The 20,246-nt window shown below is 37.5% G+C and overlaps 2 protein-coding genes and 1 long non-coding RNA gene across 4 annotated transcripts; 2 read left to right on the top strand and 1 right to left on the bottom strand.

Annotated features, from left to right (window-relative positions):
- Positions 1–715: 715 nt before the first annotated feature.
- On the top strand, positions 716–2,490 carry LOC110833731 (homologous-pairing protein 2 homolog). The gene has a single exon (XM_022072156.2). It carries the CDS (start codon positions 1,303–1,305, stop codon positions 1,921–1,923), a length of 621 nt encoding a protein of 206 aa, XP_021927848.2. The 5' UTR covers positions 716–1,302; the 3' UTR covers positions 1,924–2,490.
- A 3,203-nt stretch (positions 2,491–5,693) lies between these two features.
- On the top strand, positions 5,694–19,173 carry Rbbp5 (retinoblastoma binding protein 5). Of its 2 annotated transcripts, none has more exons than XM_022072159.2 (11): positions 5,694–5,923; positions 6,013–6,038; positions 7,469–7,641; positions 7,871–7,988; positions 8,600–8,710; positions 10,633–10,814; positions 11,973–12,092; positions 13,062–13,215; positions 14,194–14,406; positions 16,112–16,385; positions 18,799–19,173. In XM_022072159.2, exons 1-11 carry the CDS (start codon positions 5,905–5,907, stop codon positions 18,900–18,902), a joined length of 1,494 nt encoding a protein of 497 aa, XP_021927851.1. In that variant the 5' UTR covers positions 5,694–5,904; the 3' UTR covers positions 18,903–19,173. The 2 variants fall into 2 exon arrangements, with proteins under 2 accessions (XP_021927851.1, XP_021927850.1); XM_022072158.2 differs by having other exon boundaries at positions 5,697–5,923; positions 10,630–10,814.
- Positions 13,458–19,625, bottom strand: LOC147871145 (uncharacterized). Its single transcript, XR_015532743.1, has 2 exons — positions 19,512–19,625; positions 13,458–13,750 (listed from the first exon to the last, which is right to left on the bottom strand). It is a non-coding gene; the product is annotated as an uncharacterized LOC147871145 (long non-coding RNA).
- Positions 19,626–20,246: the final 621 nt, after the last annotated feature.

Here is a 20,246-nt window from a genome sequence, read left to right as displayed (position 1 = left end):
TCATGGCTAGATGTCCCGCAGCGCTCTTAATTGCGTAGCCGTAGTTACATTGCATATATACAGAGCGCATTTTTATAGGCTCTTTTGGGGCGCAGTACCCTTACTCGCAGACGTCAAAGCTAGGACAGTGAACTCAATTTCGTCACATGACCTAGCGCCACCGACATTAGGGGACCATCCTTATAGGCCTCTAGAACCCGTCGCTGTGATTGGTGAGTAAATGAATGACTGACAGAGCACTGACTGAGAATTTTGATTCAAAAGTTAGCTGATGCTGCGGACCCCATAGATCGGCTTAGTGGAGAGCATTTGTGTTGATGCAACTGTTAGTGTCCAACAGACTGAGGTTTTTCTGTACTTTTCCTCATTTGTATGGCAAATTTCAGGGTACAGTTCAAACGAGGTAGGGTAAGCCTGTCTCCAGTCGTGGAGGCATTCCATCTGACACCAATGTCGCAGAGGCTTTCAATTAAAGCAATCCTGACCATTCTGGGTTCAACTCCCAGACTTCCATCTAACCAGAGTTCTTTAACAAAGGACAGATTGCCTCTAGGGCGCCCCCTCGAAGTAGCATCAACAGCCATTGCTCTGAACATGCCACGGACAACAAACCCATCAGCGTAAGCATATGCGCAGATATAGATTTTAAAGCACTCTTGTTCAGTTTCTGTGAATCGTCTTGTACGCGGGAGTGGTTTCCGAGAGTAAAGGAAAGCGTCTTGCACTGACGAACTTAGTTGGCTTTTTTTGTTGTTGCTTTAGTTGAATAAGGGCGAGAAACGCTGAATATAAACGTATGGGACGAAAACATATTTCTTGTTCGAGTTTCAGTTTAGCTACCTCTAAATATTTCCAATATTTGGCTTTTCTTCCAAAAGTAGTTTTTTTGATCCAATGCGTATAAAGAAGGGGATTTTGTGTTGCTAGATGAAGTATTTACACTTTTGGGTCTACTTTAAAAGTGAAGCAAGACTGTTTAAACCTGTTCATATACATTCTCTTTCACCATAAGGTCGGGGTGAGTTTCTCTTTTACATGAGGGTTTCAAAAATTATTTAATGTCACGACACACATGCGAAGTAATTGCAGTCAACTATTTATTTTAGGGCCGCGTTCTAACACACCACTAATGGACAGATGGCAGGACAGTAGGCATATAAGTTGTTTTACATTGCTTTTTATTACGTTAAAGTTGTACACCTGTATGCGTAACAGGTGAACAGAGATTTGTTGCAGGGCAAAAATTTGAAAAGCTCCAAGAATACGTAAGCAAAGACGAAAACATTTTGATTGAAAGCAAAAATGGACCCTTCAGAAGTTGTTTTAGAATACTTACGTGTTCAAAATCGCCCCTATAGTACAAATGACATTTTCAACAATCTGCACGAAGAGATTAAGAAACCTACTGTCCAAAAAGCTCTAGACCATCTTGCGAAAACAGGAGCAATTATAGAAAAGGCGTATGGAAAACAGAAAGTTTATGTGGTAAAACAAGAAGATACGAACGTTAAAAATTTTGAGCAAGAGTTACAGGATTTGGATTCAAAATTCAATGAAATTTCCCAAAAACTTGCCTCAGCAGAACAAGAGTTGAAGAGTAATGAAAAACTTTTATGTGATCTACGATCAGCACCAACAACCAATGCAGCTGAATGTGAACAAAAACTACTTGAAAGTAGAATCGAGGTATTAAAGGCCAAGTTTGACAACATTTCTAAAAACACTGTGAATATATCAGAATCTGATAGCAAACAGAAACAAAAAGATCATGAAAGTAATGTAAAGGAACTGAGAAAAAGAAGGCGGCTCTGCATGGACATTATAGAATCTATTCTAGAATTTTATCCTAACTCTAAGAGGGCTCTGTTAGATGAAGTGGGAATTGAAACTGATGAGGATGTTGGCATGCCACTTAACCTATAATGTTCTAATGTCAAGTTACATACAAGCTGTATTAGTATTGTAAGTTTAAATGTTCAGAGTTGTTATTTATCTTTCAAGGTTCCTTTGATTTCCTAGTTTCTAAGGAAGCAGTTTTGAAACTGTTAATTCCTTATTAATAAATTACATTAATATGTTTCTTTCATATGGTATATGTTCAATTTGCAAACATTCTTGGAAAACATGGCTGCCTTCTGGGTTGTGCTGTAGTCTGGTAGAAGTTTACTGATGTTTCAGAAGGCCTTGCAAGGATCCTTGAAACATTGATAAACTTTTACCAGGCTACATGGTGCAAAAACTCAGAAGACAGCCATTTTCAGACTCACCACTGGAAACCTCAAATCCTATTTATTCTTGAAAAAGTATCTTGTTGGGGGAACCACTCCTGTGCACCTATCTGTCCACAAAATGTAATTCTCACATATTGCCTTCCTGTCACAAAATCTGCCTTTATACTTCTTGAGACCAGGAACTATAAAAAATATGTACTGTGTACACATCAACAATTGTATGCATTGAAATATGAAACCTAAAGGTGGCGACTGACTTGTAACATTTGCCTGTAATGTAACGTGTTACAAATCGAGCATTACACAAGTGAAGACAGCGAACTGAGCTGCTCGATGCGAGCCGCTCACGCTCACGGGTGCTCCATCGTGTTGTCAGTTTTTTCCCGAATCCCTTTGAGTGTTACATTACAAGTCAGTCAGTCAGTCGAGCGGCGTCGTAACGAGCATTCACGAGTTCTTTAGATAAGAGTAGCGTATTAAATGGAACAAAGATAACACAACCTCCATGTCCAACATATTGAATGAAATGAATGGAGCACAGTCGAGCCGAGCGTTCAAAACGAGCATTCGATACGCCTCATCAGTTGTGGTGTAATGTAACATGCTCGCCGCAAATGTTACATTACTAGTAAATGTTACAAATCAGTTGCCACCTTAATGTGAAACATTGCTCAATTTAGTTTAGAACTTAAAGAAACTCAAGAAAAGAACTGTTTAATGTGTAATGTCTGAAGTCTGGTCCAGTGTGTAACAATTAGGTTATTGCATAGTCAGGGGGAGAATCACAAGGAATGTTCATTGTTTTGCTTCATAGAGAGCAACATGTACTACAATTTAAAACGTGTTTTTGAAGGTATGTTCATTTGTGAAGAATAAATTCCATGTTTCTGAAAATTGTTTTCACTTAATGAGAATCTTATGAGTTACAGGGCTTCTTACAATTTCCTGGAAGTCATAGGAAACTCAGAATGTATAAAATAAGGTGAACATCAGGTGTTCTCATGCCAAGAAGTAATTTCTTTCTCAGATGGAAAGTTTTTATATGATTTTTGACAGTCTTCAGAAGTTATTGTGTCTCACCATATTATAATCCTAAGATAAGTTATAATTGTAGGTGTTTGTGCAATGGGATGTAAAATGTCATTAAGTTACAATCATTTGTGCTGCACTAGTAACCATAAATGACACCCCATATTCAGCTTATGGGGAATGAAAATTAATACTTTGCATATAAATTACAAACTTGATATTAAGAAATAGGTCACTGTATTGTAAAATTGTTCCATAACAGCAGTGCATCTTATCTGTATAACAGACAACTGTTAATTGGTGACCATATTTTTAAAAATCACTATCAGACTGCAGGCAGTGTAAAAACATAAGCATATCTCTTCATCATAAGATTAATTCATTGATTCCAGTCTACTTGTCTTCTTATAAACAAAACAGACAAGCAAACCACTTTAAACAAATTTTACCAAAATACGAGGGTCGCTCATTAAGTAATGCCCCACATTTTTTTCCTCAGAACATATTTATTCAAGATGGCTCAAATTTAGTGACAATATAAATCAATGTTTCCTTTACACATACTATTTTTCCACATAGTCCCCATCAACTTGTACGGTTTTACGCCAGCGTGGAACAAGTGCATGCATGCCTTGCCGGTACCAGCTCTTGTCCTGTGCACGTAGCCATGTCCTCACTGCTTGAATCACGCTCTCGTCATCTTCAAATCTTGTTCCGCGGATAGCATCTTTAAGTGGCCCAAAGAGATGGAAGTCGGAGGGTGCCAGATCTGGACTGTAGGGTGGATGGGGTAGCACCGTCCAACCCAATTTGGTGATTTCTTCCCGGGTTCTCAGACTTGTGTGAGGGCGTGCATTGTCGTGCAGGAGCAAAATTTCTGCTGGATGCTTGTGAGGCCGAACTTGTCGAAAACGCTTCTTGAGGGTTTTCAGGGTCCTGATGTACGCGTCTGAATTGATGGTCGCACCTCTTGGCATCACATCCACAAGAATGACCCCATCACTGTCCCAAAAGACAGTCATCATGACTTTTCCGGCGGAGGGAGTTGTCTTGAATTTCTTCTTTCTCGGTGATTGAGGATGATGCCACTCCATTGACTGCCTTTTTGTCTCTGGCTCAAAGTGGTGTATCCAGGTTTCGTCACCTGTAATGATCCGGGACAGAAAGACCTCTCCCTCAGCATCAAAACGCTCCAACAATTCAGAAGAAATCGTTTTCCTTTGAATCCTGTGGTCTGCTGTGAGACTTCGTGGAACCCATCTTGCGCACACCTTCGAATATGCGAGAGCCTGGATAATTGCAATCACACTTCCTTTGCTGACTGAAAGCTGTTGGGCCAATTGTCGAGTTGTGATGCGCCGATCCTCACGAATAATGGCATCCGCGCGGTTCAACATGTCTGGAGTGTGGCTGTGGCAGGACGCCCAGAGCGCGGCAGATCACGGAGCTCGGTTTCTTCACTTCCTGAAGCTTTAACTCTCTTAACCCAGCGACCAACGGTGCTCCTATCGACTGCACAGCTTCCATACACAGCACACAAACGTTTATGAATGTTCACCACCGTTTCTTTTTCAGCAACAAGGAATTCAATTACAGCTCGTTGCTTGTAACGAGAGTCGTTCACAGACGCCATTTTAACAGTTCACTACAGCTCCGCTATCGGTTGGAATCATTTGAAACTCCGTACACGAACGCGGGAAACATCAAATCTCAAGCATGTAAAAGTACACTTTTCTATCTTCATTATTGGCTGAGAAAAAAAATGTGGGGCATTACTTAATGAGCGACCCTCGTACATGAACATATGTTTCAAACATTGTTTTCTTTCTTCTTTACCAATTCAGTTGTTTATCAGAAATTGATTGTTGATGACCTCAACTTTGTATAAACTGATCAAATAATGCAATCCATTGCCTATGAACATAAATTAAATATCTGATATAGCAGTGTTGGGGCAGACAAGCAAAAAATGTTGGAGATTACAGGTAACTTGGTTGGAAGAAGGAGAAATTAATATGAACGGTGGCAGAAAACTCTTGTAAAATTTCCATTTGCATAAATGTAAACGGTTTTGTGAAGCACAAAAAAATTAAAGGTTAATACTCAACTATATTTACACAGCTCATAGATGCTAAAACTAAATTTCATTTTGCAGATTTTTTTTTTTTTGGTTTTTATGGCAATGAGTTCAAAGTTGGCTGTCTTCTGGGTGTGGCGCCATGTAGTCTGGTAAAAGTTTATCAATGTTTTATAGGTCCTTGCTGGCTCCGACATGAGGGTGTCATTATAAGTAAGTTTGTGTAGTAGGCGCAGTCTGTGACACAAATTTATAAAATGGGCCGGTAATGTTATACAATTCAAGGAAGCCTACCTTTGTACTACGGATTACTAACCAAAATCCGAACTGTATAAATTTTGTTTCAAGCGTTAAAATTATATTACTGAGTAGAACTAACTACAAAGAATTCAACTATCCCCTCCCCTCCTCCACCTTCAACCCGTTCAACATAGAGTACAATAGCATCAACTATCGCCACCATGTTTTCCTGTGTGTTGTGTTTAGGAATCACGCGTTACCAACATTAGAATGAACAGAAGTGTTCGTCGTTTGTGGTTAGAATTGTTAAGGGTGTAAAGCTTAGCCATGAATCTGGAACTCTTGGGTAAAGAGTTTTATTTGATATGCTACACAATCTTTTGGTGTTCTAAATGATATATATATTGTATGTAACATAATCCTGCTTTTTTTCAGAATCATTTGGACAGAATTATCCAGAGGTGCGTAGAAGGCTTACGTAGTGTATTATTTGTATGTAGTGGATTGCTTCAGTGAAAAATATCAGGTATACAAATTAGAACATTGCATTTATAGGAATATCTCGGCCTGAGAGGAAACGACTAGTACGTACGTAACATTTTGTTGATTTTAAATCCCTCCTAAATTCACTACCTTTGTATTAGTTAGGTATAGGGTTCAAAACTTGGCCCAGAGACCGTCTGCCCTGACAGGTTTTTCTTGGTTTTTCCCATTCCTTACAGGCAAATGCCAGGATAGTGCCCTGAATTAGGCCATGACTTCTGCCCGTGCAAGGTCTAGTTCATTAATCATCATATCGTTCTGTGTTACATATTCTAAACTGCTGGTGAAGTATGGTTTCATGGTAGCATTTATGTTGTCGCCAGTAAATTCAGTTTCTAATACTTACGGGCAATCACTGGATTTGAACCTGAGGTCACACATACGTTACACTGATTGTGTGGAGAACAGCCCTGTGTTAAATAAGCAGTGTTTGATGGCTGATAAGGTTTTGGGTCTCAGGCTTGGGAATTAGGCTTACAACCCATTATAAAAGTATTATTTTCGTTTTATGAAATGCCATAATGGTCCTCAGGAATTTGACAGATTCAATAGTATGATCTAAATAATATAAACAGCATGAAATTCTGAACTTAGAATGTCTGGAGTCAGCACACGGTATGTTACTTGAATTCAGTAACTAGAATTTGTGAGGTCTGGCCCAGAGACAGGCTGACATGATTGAAGTTTTTCATGTTCTTTTGGTGCCTTCAGGAAAAATATAGAATAGTACCTTAAGCCATGACTACTTCCCTCCATATCTTTTACAATTCATTATTCATAAATCAACATATCCTGTAAGTACAAGATACATGTATAATCTCCATGTGCCAAAAATTAACCTCTGTAAATATCAAAAAGGAATTTACTATACTGTAATTAAACTATTCAGTAATCTTCCCCCAAGAAGTCTGAATTATGATATAAAGAAAGTTAAGCCAGCGCTAAGAGTATCTCTTATCCCACTCCTGCATAGAAGAACCAAAAATTCACAGCTATTATAAATATATGTAAGCAGTAGTAATGATGCTTTTTTTTATGTAATTTGCTGTAATATGGTAGTTGACTGCAAATCACCATCATAACTATGTAATTTGTATTTGTATTAGAAACACAAACTGTACTTGTGCTGTGGCATGTTCAGCATCCTTGGCTTAGGCCTGTGAAGGATATGTGGAATGTAAATAAATTCTATTCTAAACTCTGATGGTATGCAATCTGAGCTACTGAAAGCCTCATTAAATATGCCACAAATCAATAAATAAATAAATACATCAGTGATATGTGTAACATTGTCAGAAATACATTCATGACATCAGAGATGCATACTCATAGCTATTTTATGTTGCAGGAATTTGATGGTGCTTTAGATTGTATATCATTGGCTGTAACATGTGCATTCAACAAACGAGGAACGTTGCTAGCGGTCGGATGCAATGATGGTCGTATTGTTATTTGGGATTTTCTTACAAGAGGAATAGCAAAAATTATTAGTGCTCATGTGCATCCTGTATGCTCATTAAGGTTGGTATTATGTTTTGCAGGAGGCATGAGAGATTACAGTAGTTGATTTGGGTTATGCTAGATTTGCACTCAGTTGAGTAAGAATAAGTTACTAATTCTTTAACAGATTTGGTGATAGATGATGATGCTATATGCTTGGATGCTAAACTCCTTGAATATGTGATTTCAGAGTTTTTTCTAATAGCATATCAGAAAATTGTAAACACATGCATTTTTCTTTTGTTTGAAGCTGGTCGCGGAATGGACACAAGCTTGTGAGTGCATCCACAGACAACAATGTGTGTATTTGGGACATCCTTTCGGGTGAATGTGAGCAGAAGTACCGATTTCCCTCACCGATCTTGAAGGTGAATTTAAATTAAATCATTCACGGCTTAATTTATTTATTGGTTTATTTAACAGTAAATGACCAACTGCATTGAATGGAATGTCAGCTACATACAGAATTTCATTCAAAATTCTTTTGTAAAGGTTAACCTTATACGTAGATGAAGCTACTGGGTAACATCATCGTGGGTTTTGATGTAATTGATCAACTTCTGATTAGATATTCTTCATTTCTTGGATACTGGAGAAAAAGTGGGAATACAGTAGGACAGTATATCAGTTGCTTATCACATCAAAAATAACCTATGATTCAGTTATGAGAAAAGTATTATATAACTTTCCCATTGACTTTGGTACACCCTTTAAACCAGTTTGGCTAATTAAATTATGTTTATACAAAACCTATAATAAAACTCATGTAGGCAAACACTTGTCTGATGCAACTTTCTGTTAAGAATGGCCTGAAATATTGAAATATTTTATTGCAATTGCTTTTCTACTTTGCATGAGAATAAATCATTAAGAAGAAGAATAAAAAGAGGATCGTAACTAATGAGATGTAAAATTACAGAGCAATGATAGAAATTATAATTACTGTTAATTTAATTCTTACACAATTCTTTGTTGTCAGGTTCAGTTCCACCCACGTAATGACAAAATATTTTTAGTCTGTCCGATGCGTCATGCAGCTGTCTTGGTTGATACTGATGGAGACCACCAGATTGTACCACTTGATGATGATGTAAGTACAACTGCAAAGTGATGTGATGAACATTAATATAAATTACAGTCTAATATGTGGACATAATACAAGATCTCTGCTTTTTTTGGCACTTCTTGGTTCACTTTGTCTTTCTGACTGTATTTCACAAGTCCACTTTGTACGAACAAATTTAATATTATAGTGCTTAAAATTTATCGTCTCAGTTATAGGTTGGAAACATGAAAGATTCTGTTACTCTGTTTTGTAATTCCTGTAACAGTTAAAAAATTCAGATTAATGAGTAAAAGAGTAAAGCTGTCCTGCCTGCTACACACCATATAGGCACTTGGGGGAGGGGGTATAGCTCCTTCATATACTTAACCTCAGCACTAGATAGGGGTAAGTGGTCAGCGTAATGTGTTAACTGTTATAGCTTTTCACCTTTCCCACTACTGACATTGGGTAAACAACAATAATTATAAATAATTGTATTTGCAAGATTGTGTTATGTGAACTTATCCCATTTACTAATAGTCTGGTACTAGCTTTCTGATATAGTATTTTACATATGACATAGCTGCTTTATCACTCACAATCATCCTTGCATTTAAAGCTGTTTAATCTGTATTGTTTAGAAATAGCTATTCAGTAAAGTAAGAAATAAAATGAAACTATACAAACATAATCTGTTGTCAATAAAATGTGTAAATTAAAGTGAAATTAACCAAACCAAATAAAATTTAAAAATTGTAATCTGGTGTTGATATTTTCATTGGAAATAATCTCTCCTCTCATGCTGTTTCATTAGTTCCATAATCTCCTTACAAACCATGCATATTCCTAGTTACTGCGGGTTGCTGGTTACATTAGTTTAGACGCCTCACAGAGATTAAATAGATCACAGAAGATTTCTGTCTTCTGGGTTGTTGCGCTGTGTAGACTGGTCGATGTTAACCAACGTTTCAGAGGTCATACTGCCTCCGTCATCAGGGCGATGACGGAGGCAGTATGACCTCTGAAACGTTGGTTAACATCGACCAGACTACACAGCGCAACAACCCAGAAGACAGAAATCTTCATACTCACTGTTGTGAAAACCTCAAATCTTACAGATCACAGAAAGTCTTTGTCCTTGCAAAGAGTGGTCTTAAATGTTCCATTGTTTTTTGTTCCTCCAGCATTCTGTAGTTAGATATGGCATTACTGAATAATATTACATGCACATTTGGAGCGTCTGAAATCAGAAAATTTCTCAAAAGGTTTATAATGCATTATACGGTTTTTCTGACAAACCAAGTCAGCAAGGACTTTGAAATTAAGTTATTTAAAGGTTCCATGTAAGGTGCTGTCTGTGGGACAATGAGAGCATGCAGATTTAGATATACAGTATACTGGGTGTTCAAAAGTAATGCAACCCATATTAAAATACTTATTGGTGGTTGCAATTGAATACATTTAGAATGAATTAATAAAAACACAGTACTGTTGTGACTATGCAAGTACCCACGCAGGTCACGTTATGTAAACTGCTTGCGCCACTCCATCACTTGTCTTTAAATGGTCAAATTGCAAGGATGTCTTTTTCACAAGTGAAACCCAGTGTTCATTGCCAAACAGTATCTGCCATCCTGTTCTTACCTAACATGCAAGAATGAGTTTAGGGATGTATTTCCTGATTCTCTCAGCCAAACAAATTGACAGTGTCTTGTCTGGTAAATCATTTCCATGGCACAGGAAGCATGCAGGAGAGAAACTGTTCTGGCCAACCTTTGGTGTTAATTGCAGATACAAGAGTGAAAATGTGCATTGCTGAATGTGGTGGACATTCCAACACTTAATATATTTTTTTTTAATTTCAGTGTCATTTATTTTTTACAAATAGAATGTGTGACGAATGGGTTATGTGACTTTTTATCACTGTGTTAATAACAGACTTGAGCCATGTAAATTTGTTGCAGCAGTCAGATCTGAACATTGTTGCTTCCTTTGATCGTCGGGGACACTATGTATATACTGGCAATGCAAAGGGGAAGGTTCTTGTTCTGTCAACCAGTGATCTAGTCCTCAAGGCTTCATTTAAAGTGACACAAGGAACAACAAGTGCAACGGCAGTGAAGAGCATAGAGTTTGCTAGGAGAGGAGAGTGAGTGTACAAGTATTGTCAATGTATATAATTAAGGGGTGCCAAGTCATCTGATCAGATAACATATTGGCCTTCCTGTCAGTAATATTGTACTTTTATGTCATGTAAATTTGTTGTTACTATCCATCCTATACCTTAGATTTAAAGATTACTGCATGCTCTGGACAAAGTATGTTATAATTTACTTTTTAATATTGTCAGACTGTTGGGAATAGGTAGTCAAATTGAAGGTAAGTGACAAAGAAAAATTCCTGGTTTGTGAAGAGTACATAATACTAGATATTGAGCCATGTGGACATGTTTATGACTTTATTTGAAATATGTGGTACCCAGTTTAATTTCTTTGCTGACTCACTGGCGCTCCTTACTGAAATTTTTGTGATCTTTATGATTCCGTGCACGTTACAGGATTGTGCTTTGAAATTGGCAATGGTTGCTTCCTCCTCCTCAATCCCTGGTGACCAATATGTGTATTCGTCTCATTCAGTGCTTAGTAACGTTAATTTAACATTTATCAATTCTGTGCTAGTTCAGGATACAGTCTGGTGGCAGGCTTTTGTGAATACGGTGATAACATTCAGGTTGCATAAAGAAAGTGGACTATTCTTTGACAAACTGAGTAACAATCTAATTTTCAAAGAATATACTACATCATAGAGAGTTAACAATGCTGTCATTGGCTCAGACTATATATTGTCAGATAAGTCATCTTTTGAAGTAGAAGTTCGTCTAAATAAGATTTAAGTATTCAGTCCACACTCTTCACCATTACAAAGATAAGGTTGTTTATGCTTTTCAGGGAAATAATTGCTGTTTACACCGAGAATCGTATGAAACCCATTAATACAAAGTGATTGTTAAAGTGGGTGGGACATACAGTTACCATTGGACTTCAAAAGGTTAACGACTGATAAGTTAGAAAGAGTATGGAAGGAGGCTGTTGTGTCCTAGTTTAGGGCATTATCCCTGTATTTTCCTGGAGGGACTGAGGAAGCCCACTGAATAAATACATGCTGCAACAACCAAGAAGATATTTATCTTCATATCATTCTGTTGTGTTTGCTAATGTAAGAAATGCATGAGAAGTGGAAAACTGTGGAATTAATTAGGAAATAGTTGTTAGTGGCATTGATTTCAGTTCTTTTCCCTTTCTTGCAGTTGTTTCTTGATCAACACGGCAGATCGTGTGATCCGAGTTTATGACAGTAAGGAGGTGCTGACGTGTGGTAAGGATGGTGAACCAGAGCCTATTCAGAAGCTGCAGGACTTAGTTAATAAGTGAGCAGTTGTTATAAATATTTAAGTTTGCAGTTAAATATTAAAATACTGTTACCGCAAGTATATATTGCATTAGTTTGCCAATTTAGTATTTATAAAAGGGGGCTTGGCAATACAGGGATAAGGCACTCTCAGAATGCCATGAATATAGAAAGACTGATTCCAGAACTAAATGGCAGCACAAGCACGTGAGTTATAAATTATGCTGAATTAAAATTGCATGTGATTAGAAGCCAAATGGCAGTTCATAATTTGTTGAAAATGCAGTGCAAATTTTTGTGAAAGAACTTAATTTTGTCATAAAAGAGGTGCATGTAGTTTCATCACTTATTATCTGGTTTTGGATTTTAGTTTCATCCCTTCCAACATCTTTTCATCTCAGTGCAATCTGAATACCATCTTTCCAGGGTTTTTTTCTGTCTTGGCAGCCATGCTTTCTTAGAGTATCTTTCCCTTTTCATAATATATGGCCTACTTCTTTGAACCACTAACTACCTAACTAGATGGCTTACCAAACCCGAAGGTTCATCAGCTAATTAACCAAAGCCCTCCACTGGACCCTGTCCTGGGGCAACAAAATCCAGTCTCCTTCAACTCCTATCTCCCATAGATCCCTTTGAACCACTTAAAATGCCAATTTTGTATTTTATTTTAGCAGCTTCAAATCTAAAACAGTGCTTAGAGTTTGGTTTATATCTTTTCTTTTCATCTCAATTTTTCTTAAATACTTCTGTTAGAGATGTTGTTATTAATGCCCAGAATTCCCAAGTATTTGGCTGCCAGGCTGTTAATTTAGCTTGTCTAGTCATTTCACTTTTGCCTAGGAACCTTCTGCATAAAACCTTGCTAATTCTATTCTCTTATTTATTTCTTCCTGAGTTTTTTGTTGCTGTTTTTTCTCTAGTCTTGTTAATAACTATGGAGCAACTTTTATAGTAGTTAATTAATTATATACATCGTGTGTTTTAGAACTATGTGGAAGAAGTGTTGCTTCTCTGGCGATGGAGAATACATATGTGCAGGATCAGCAAGACAGCATGCTCTCTATGTATGGGAGAAGAGCATTGGCAATTTGGTCAAAATCCTGCATGGAACAAAAGGAGAATTACTCTTAGATGTAGTGGTGAGCATTGATTATGAATGAAAAATGTGGGTCCTATAAACTGTAAAGATACAAAGCATTGTGAAAGTAAGTGTGCAGTCAGAATTAAAGTTGAAAGAAAATGGTGAATGATAATATTATGAAGCTGTGGGTCACGTAATATATAATAGTGAATTTTTTGTTTGCTATACCATGTATTTAGTTAATTACTATATTTACCCAATTATAAGACCCTCAGGTGTAAGATGACCAGTCCAGAGGCAGACTTTAAAAATAATTTTATTAAATTGCTATGTACAGTGCTCCCACATAACAATGGCACATCTCTTCTTTCTGTTTTCCCCTATCAGTTATAATTCCATTAATGTTTTATTCCTAAATATACTACAGTCATTTGGTTGTCACTATCTTGGTTGTCCTTTGGGACATAATTTGTGACTGCTTACTTGGCTGAACTCAGAATAGTGTTTTGAGATTTTAGTCTTGTGCTTAAAGATGGAGATGACAGTTTCCTCAGGAACATTTGTAACCACTTCCAAGACCACTGATGTAAAACCTGAAAGAAAACTTCAAAACTCATTCATAGTAAAGTTAACAAAATAAAGAAGATTGAAAAAAAAAGTACATACAGAATCATAAAAAACATCTATCTGTGAATTCTCATTAACAGAGGCCATTTTAGATATTGAGGCATGGAAAGGATAGGTCACAGCTTTGTACTGGTGCAACATAGGATCCAGTGGTGGACTTTCGATGATTTCATAACAGAGAATTTCTTGAAGAGTTGAATAATTATCACATGCTTTGTGCTACAGATTTAGTTACCTAATGTAATAGTTTTCTGATTATTGACTACAATTTTAATCTTTCTTGTGGAATGAGACCGACAGTTTCATAATAATTAGATATATAGTTATTGAAGTTTCCTTGCAGTTATGAGCTGGGTATTGCTCCAAGTGAGAAACAGAGATTCAAGTACTTTTATGTCTAATATTCCAGTGGCACCCAGTGAGACCAATTATTGCATCAATCTCAAGTGGTGTTGTGTCTGTGTGGGCTCAGAATCAGGTAGAGAACTGGTCAGCTTTTGCCCCAGACTTCAAGGAACTTGACGAGAATGTGGAGTATGAAGAGCGTGAATCAGAATTTGATCTGAGTGATGAAGATAAATCTGTTGAGCTTGGCCCTGAAAAACAGGAGGATGACTTGGAGGTAAAATGAAATCCAAAATCTACTTAACCCCTGCAACTCAGCTATCTTCAGAATGGCCACCTATGTTGATATATTGTTATGCTTATGAGTGTGTTAAACTGTTACTTGTTTTTCCTTTACATTGTCTCATGTATAAACCAATTTTTTCAGTGACATGTGTGTTAGCATCTGCTCTTTACTTTATGAGGGGTCCACAATGGCCGCACGGTCTGAGGCGTGGGCCTTGTGCCGCTTGGTCGCTGTGACCGTGGGTTCGAATCCCACTCAAGCCATGGATGTTTTTCAGCGTTTTTCTGTGTTGTGCTGTCCTGTGTACAGGTAGAGGCCTTGTGACGGGCCGATCCCTCGTCCAAGGAGTCCTACCGAATGTCTATAGATCAAGTCAACAATAAGTTGGGATCCGCAGTGCTCAGGCACTTGAAGAACGGGTCGTTCCCAGTATCTAGTATCTTTACTTTATGAATTGTTTATTGTATCCTTTATTGTTACTGGCTGGCACAAAATCTTTATTATTTAAAGTCAGAGTTTGTGTACTTACACTCCCAGGAGGTGGTAGTACTTTGCACATGGTGTGCCCTAACACCTTACAGGAACAGGGGAGAGTATTATTTACTCAGAAATTCAACTTATTGCACTCTGTGAAATAATGTACAGTGTGTCCACAAAGTCCCTTCGGGGTTTTGAAAAATTGTGGCTTGCAAACAAATTGGGTAGCCACATGCGGTTTGCGGCAGATTACAGTTAAACTCTGGAAGATGGTGCCCCACCTCATTGGGGTCTGCAGGTACGCACATACCTAGACAGGACATTTCCAGGAAGATGGATCGGCAGAGATGGTCCAATGCCTTAGCCTCCACGTTCACCAGACATAACACCACTGGATTTTTTTCCTGTGGGATTATGTCAAGTGCAATGTGTTCCGAACACCAGTTAACAGACTTGATGACCTGAAGACCCGTATCAGGAATGCGATCTCGGCTATTCCAGTGGACATGCTCCACAGAATATGGCAAGAGCTCGAATATCATCTAGATGTTCTCCGTGCTACCAAGGGAGCCCACATAGAGGTCTACTGAGGTCAGTAAAAAACTTACAGACTTTCACTGTAATCTGCCGCAAACCGCATGTGGCTAGCTCAATTTGTTTGCGCGCCACAATTTTTCAAAACCCCGAAGGGACTTTGTGGACACACTGTACTACATAGCACACTGGACACACTTTTCTGAAAGTGCATGCCTACTACATTCTTTGTGGTGGTATAACATGTGTAAACAATCACACTCTATTAGAACCCACATTGGTTACATATCCAAAGGGCCACACTGGATGGCATTTGTTGACATATCAGTGTTGAACACTGAACATTGGTCACAGCAACCACTGATGATCATACTAAATTCCTCTAATTTGATGACAATAATTAATTGTAGCAAGCAGTAACCATTGCAACAAGGCATTTGAAATTGCGGGGCATTGTAGTCATGTATACAAATGTAATACAGGAGATTTTTGGGGTTAAAAAATATTAACCCTGTGAATGCAAATATTTGCAACAATCTTTTAAAAATAAATGTAAATGATTCTGTATGAAGTTTGAAACTGTGCCATCTGTCTTTGCATTTTCAGCTTTACCTGTAATTACTATACAGTATTTTTTCTCCAGTACAAAATTCAATAGTGCTTTAAGTTAATTGTTGCTGTTCAGGTTGATGTATCAACAATAGAACCGGTAGCTGCTTTCTGCAGTTCAGATGAGGAGACTGAAGATATAGGAGCTCTCCAGTTTCTGCCAATTGCTCCTGAGGTGGAGGACCCAGAGGAAGGATGGGGTGCACCTCCTGGAACAGCACCCCTTTCTGACATGCAACTAGATGACAAGCAGCAGCGCAGCAATAGCTCCAAGGAAAATAACTCTCCTGCGCCAAAACGAAGGAAATTCCGATCTTTTGACATTCAACTCCATGGTGCACCTACTGATGGTTAGTATTTCAAGACCTGCACAAGGTTATTGGAATTGCAGCAAATGGACATGCCAAATTTGGACTACAGTGGCCCAATTTAAATTGATTTTCATTAGTGCCATAGGTAATGTGTCTATTATATGTTAGATATTCTGCATCACACATACTTGAATGACTGAAACAGTGTCAGGACAAATAGTTTATTTGCTGCCCTATGTTGGGCAAAATGTGAGATGTTTAAATTTAAATGAAAGAATTCTCTATTAATGTTTGTTACAAGCACTGTGTTCTCAAACATATAAATAATAAGGGAGGAAAGAAGTATAAATATGAAGATACTAAATTAAATACAGTAGAACTTTTGTAAGCCTGGGAACTAAGTTTTCACCATCTCTGATGAAATTTCTACTTGAAATTTACAGTATTTTAACTCGCATACTGAACAGAGACATCATACTAAAAGTATATTTTTATGGAGCTACAGGAAAGATGTTCTAGAAGTCGGTCCCCATTGAGCTGCTACTAATGTTGCAACACATTTGAGTTGAGAAGCATTAAATTTATGTGCAGAATGTATGGCTTTTGTATTAGTTCAAATTGAATGTTATGCCCGCCTTCTCCAGTTATTTTCTCATGTAATAAGTTTTGCTTTCCACCTTTGCCTTAGAATATGTCATTAAGATGGCCCAAGAAAACAGGCTGTGACTGGAATTGAATGGGACATACCAGTTTCTGGTCAATGCTGGTGATGTTAATTTACTGGGAACGACCCGTTCTTCAAGTGCCTGAGCACTGCGGGTCCCAACTTTTCATTGGCTCGATCTATGGACATTTGGTAGGACTCCTTGGGCGAGGGATCAGCCCGTCGCAAAGCCTCTACCTGTACACAGGACAGCACAACACAGAAAAACGCGGACAAACATCCATGACTTGAGTGGGATTCGAACCCACGGTCCCAGCGACCAAGTGGCACAAGGCCCACGCCTCAGACCGCGCGGCCACTGCGGACCCCAGAAGTTAATTTATTGGTCACAAATATAAATATAATAACACAATTTCTATTAGATGGTAGTAAGGAGGCTGGTCGAGAAGTTAATGTGGAGAAAACTATGTGTACCTCATATGTCTTCACCAGACTGTAAGACAAAATCATGATATAGAAACAGCTAATAAATCCTTGACAATTCTGTAGCGCAGCATCCCAGTGTGTAATCTTCAGATACTTGACGTTTGCTCTCTCACCCCTTTTTACACACACTTCCTAAGTGTTTATCGAACTTCATGTTTCAGACGTGTGCCATTTTAGTAATCAAAACATTTCATTTTACACACTTAATAATTTAGAAAATATTTTATATCAGTTGACTAACAAGAATGATTGGAATTCTTGGGTTTTAAAAACATGAGTGCAGGAACTATGTAGACACACTGAACTTGAAGATAGGTGCACGCATCCAAAATTTGTACTTCACTAAACACTTGGGAATTGTGTTTAAAAAATGATGAATGAACATATATCAAGAATCCTTGAAAAATGTGACGGAGTCCACATATTTGGAGACAACAATAACAAATAAAAAGTGCATCCATGAAGAAATTAAGAGCAGATTAAAACCCACAAATGCTTCCTACCATGCAGTTTAGAATATTTTATCTTCCTGTCTGCTATAATAAAATGTAAAAACACAGAAAACTAATTTTATCTGTTGTTTTGTGTGGGTCTAAAACATGATACCTCACATTTAAGGAAGAGCACAAATATAAGGTGTTTGAGAACAGGGTGTGGAGAATTGTTGGACTTTAGATATATATAGCATTATATCCCGTTCTTATTACAGGCATAAATTTAATCAGATCAAAGAATTTAATTCTTGCTGCACACACAAAATTGTTATTCTGGCTATGGTTGTGGAACATGTTTCTCCTTTATGGACAAAATACGCACAACTGGAGGATATTGTTTTAGAGTATTTCAAAAAAGTAAATCATTTTTTAAATTATTTTTAATCTGAGCAAGGGCCCCTGATTTTGTAATTTGCTCTTAAAGTCTTTACAGAGCCTGGAAATTAAATTGCATGAACAAGAATCTTGAAAGACATGTTGCCATGGCACATAAAATTTTCATGATAGAACCTAGAATCTTATATATATTAATCTGATGGCTTTGTATCTTTGCATGATTATGTAACATTTTCAAAGTCACGTGTGTGTGTGTGTGTGCGCGCGTATGTACACACAGTGAAAACCCCCATTTAATGTTCTTTAATTTAAGGTTTTCACTCATTGAATGAAAAATGTCAATTTCCTCCAAATTCATTGATCTCCAAATAAACCACAAATGGGGATTTGACTGTATTCAGAAACCTATATTTTTAGAAAATGTTTGTAGGCCTGTATATATATCTGTATGATATTATATGATTTGTTTCAGAACTTCACCCATTACTGAGCAACAGGGCCAAAGATAAACAACAGTCTGGAGGAAAGAAAGCTGCTGGTAGGCCACGGACTGACGACAGAAAACGATCTAAATGAATCAAAATTGAAACGTGTTTAATAATTTGTAACAGATTCTTTAATCTCGTGGTGGAACGCTTCAAGTCCTGCCCTGCTGTAGTGCCATGAAGATGCACATCGTGTACTGCTTACTCCAACATCATATGATGGAAATCTGAGGGAGTGTAACTGATGAATAAAATGTGAAAATACTACAGTGAACTTCAAAGGAAATATTGACATAATTGAATGTAGTTTAGACAAGAATTTTGAGGTTACTCACTTAATAAACTTTCCAAGTGTTTCTAAATATTGTTATAATGATTCCTATTAACTTCATTAGTAAGGCCACATCCAAGTCTGAATTTGTTCTGTGATTCATGATGCCACTCAGTAGAAAGTAAAATAGCAATGGCTTAAGTTTCCTCTCAAGACAGAATTCCAAAGTTCTTAAAAATGAAAGTAAAGGAAAATGCCATGTAGGAGACTGAGATAAAGATGGCAACAGCAGGTTAGAAAAGATGTTGCACATCACAAATTCATCCACCAGATCAGACTGTCAATCAGCAGTATTATACATGTATCTACAGAGAAATTCCTGACAAATGTTGAAATGCAGACTGGTTTGTTCATTGTGATGATGCATACCTTGTATGTCCAACATTTAATGCATGGAAACAAAATGGCTGTGGTCCTCCACCCTCCTTACTATCCATACTTGAGTCTTGGGCATTTTTGTTTCCAAAGATGAAGCTGTTGCTAAACTGCAATCAAAGGTTGTGTTGCATAATAACACTGACTTGTTCTTGATCATTTGTTTATGATAATGCAGTGCTGTAAAAAGTGGGCTAAATTGTGGTTGAGAAGTCAGACTGGTGAACTACTACTAGCAATTAATGTGTGTTAAGACTGGCGTACTTCCTGAAACTAGGCTACAGCACTGACAAAAAGAAAACTTCAATAATACAGCTTCAGTTGTCTTCATTCATTATGTTAATAGTTGATACACTACATGTGAGATTTGAGATATTTATTCATGATTGTGGTTTTATGGGTTATGGCACCCTATAATCATGGAGGTGGTTACCCATCTTCATTAATCTACCCTGATGATGGAGGTGAAAGTTGCTGTGAAATGTAGGAAACCACCTATAAGAATATATGACATCATCCACAAGATCACAATCCTGCAATTTTTCTGTAATTGTAAGGAATGGTTGACTCAAATTGGACAGTGGGAGCACTCCTTCATTAATTCATTCATTAAGACACATTTCAAATCATCTTATTCTGTTATTTCATTTTTTCTAGTGCAGGGATACATATCAATAAACACTTCATCACACATAAGAAGAGGAGTGGAGTGTTCATGTTAACTGTGTT

Source organism: Zootermopsis nevadensis, unplaced genomic scaffold, assembly GCF_977971745.1.
Source record: "Zootermopsis nevadensis isolate Lab colony 2312 unplaced genomic scaffold, Znev_1.0 Znev_ptg000061l, whole genome shotgun sequence".
Lineage (NCBI taxonomy): Eukaryota > Metazoa > Arthropoda > Insecta > Blattodea > Termopsidae > Zootermopsis > Zootermopsis nevadensis.
Note: the sequence above shows the minus strand (reverse complement) of the source record. Positions and strands in the feature narration are given on the sequence as shown.

What these genes read in the sequence shown, in the direction of transcription:
- Rbbp5 (XM_022072158.2), top strand. An exon ending in TTGGACAGAATTATCCAGAG is followed by an intron (nt 6,039 to 7,468) that starts GTGCGTAGAAGG and finishes TTTATGTTGCAG; the next exon opens with GAATTTGATGGTGCTTTAGA. An exon ending in CATCCTGTATGCTCATTAAG is followed by an intron (nt 7,642 to 7,870) that starts GTTGGTATTATG and finishes TTTTGTTTGAAG; the next exon opens with CTGGTCGCGGAATGGACACA.
- LOC110833731 (XM_022072156.2), top strand. Translation starts at nt 1,303, where the DNA reads ATGGACCCTTCAGAAGTTGTTTTAGAATACTTACGTGTTCAAAATCGC.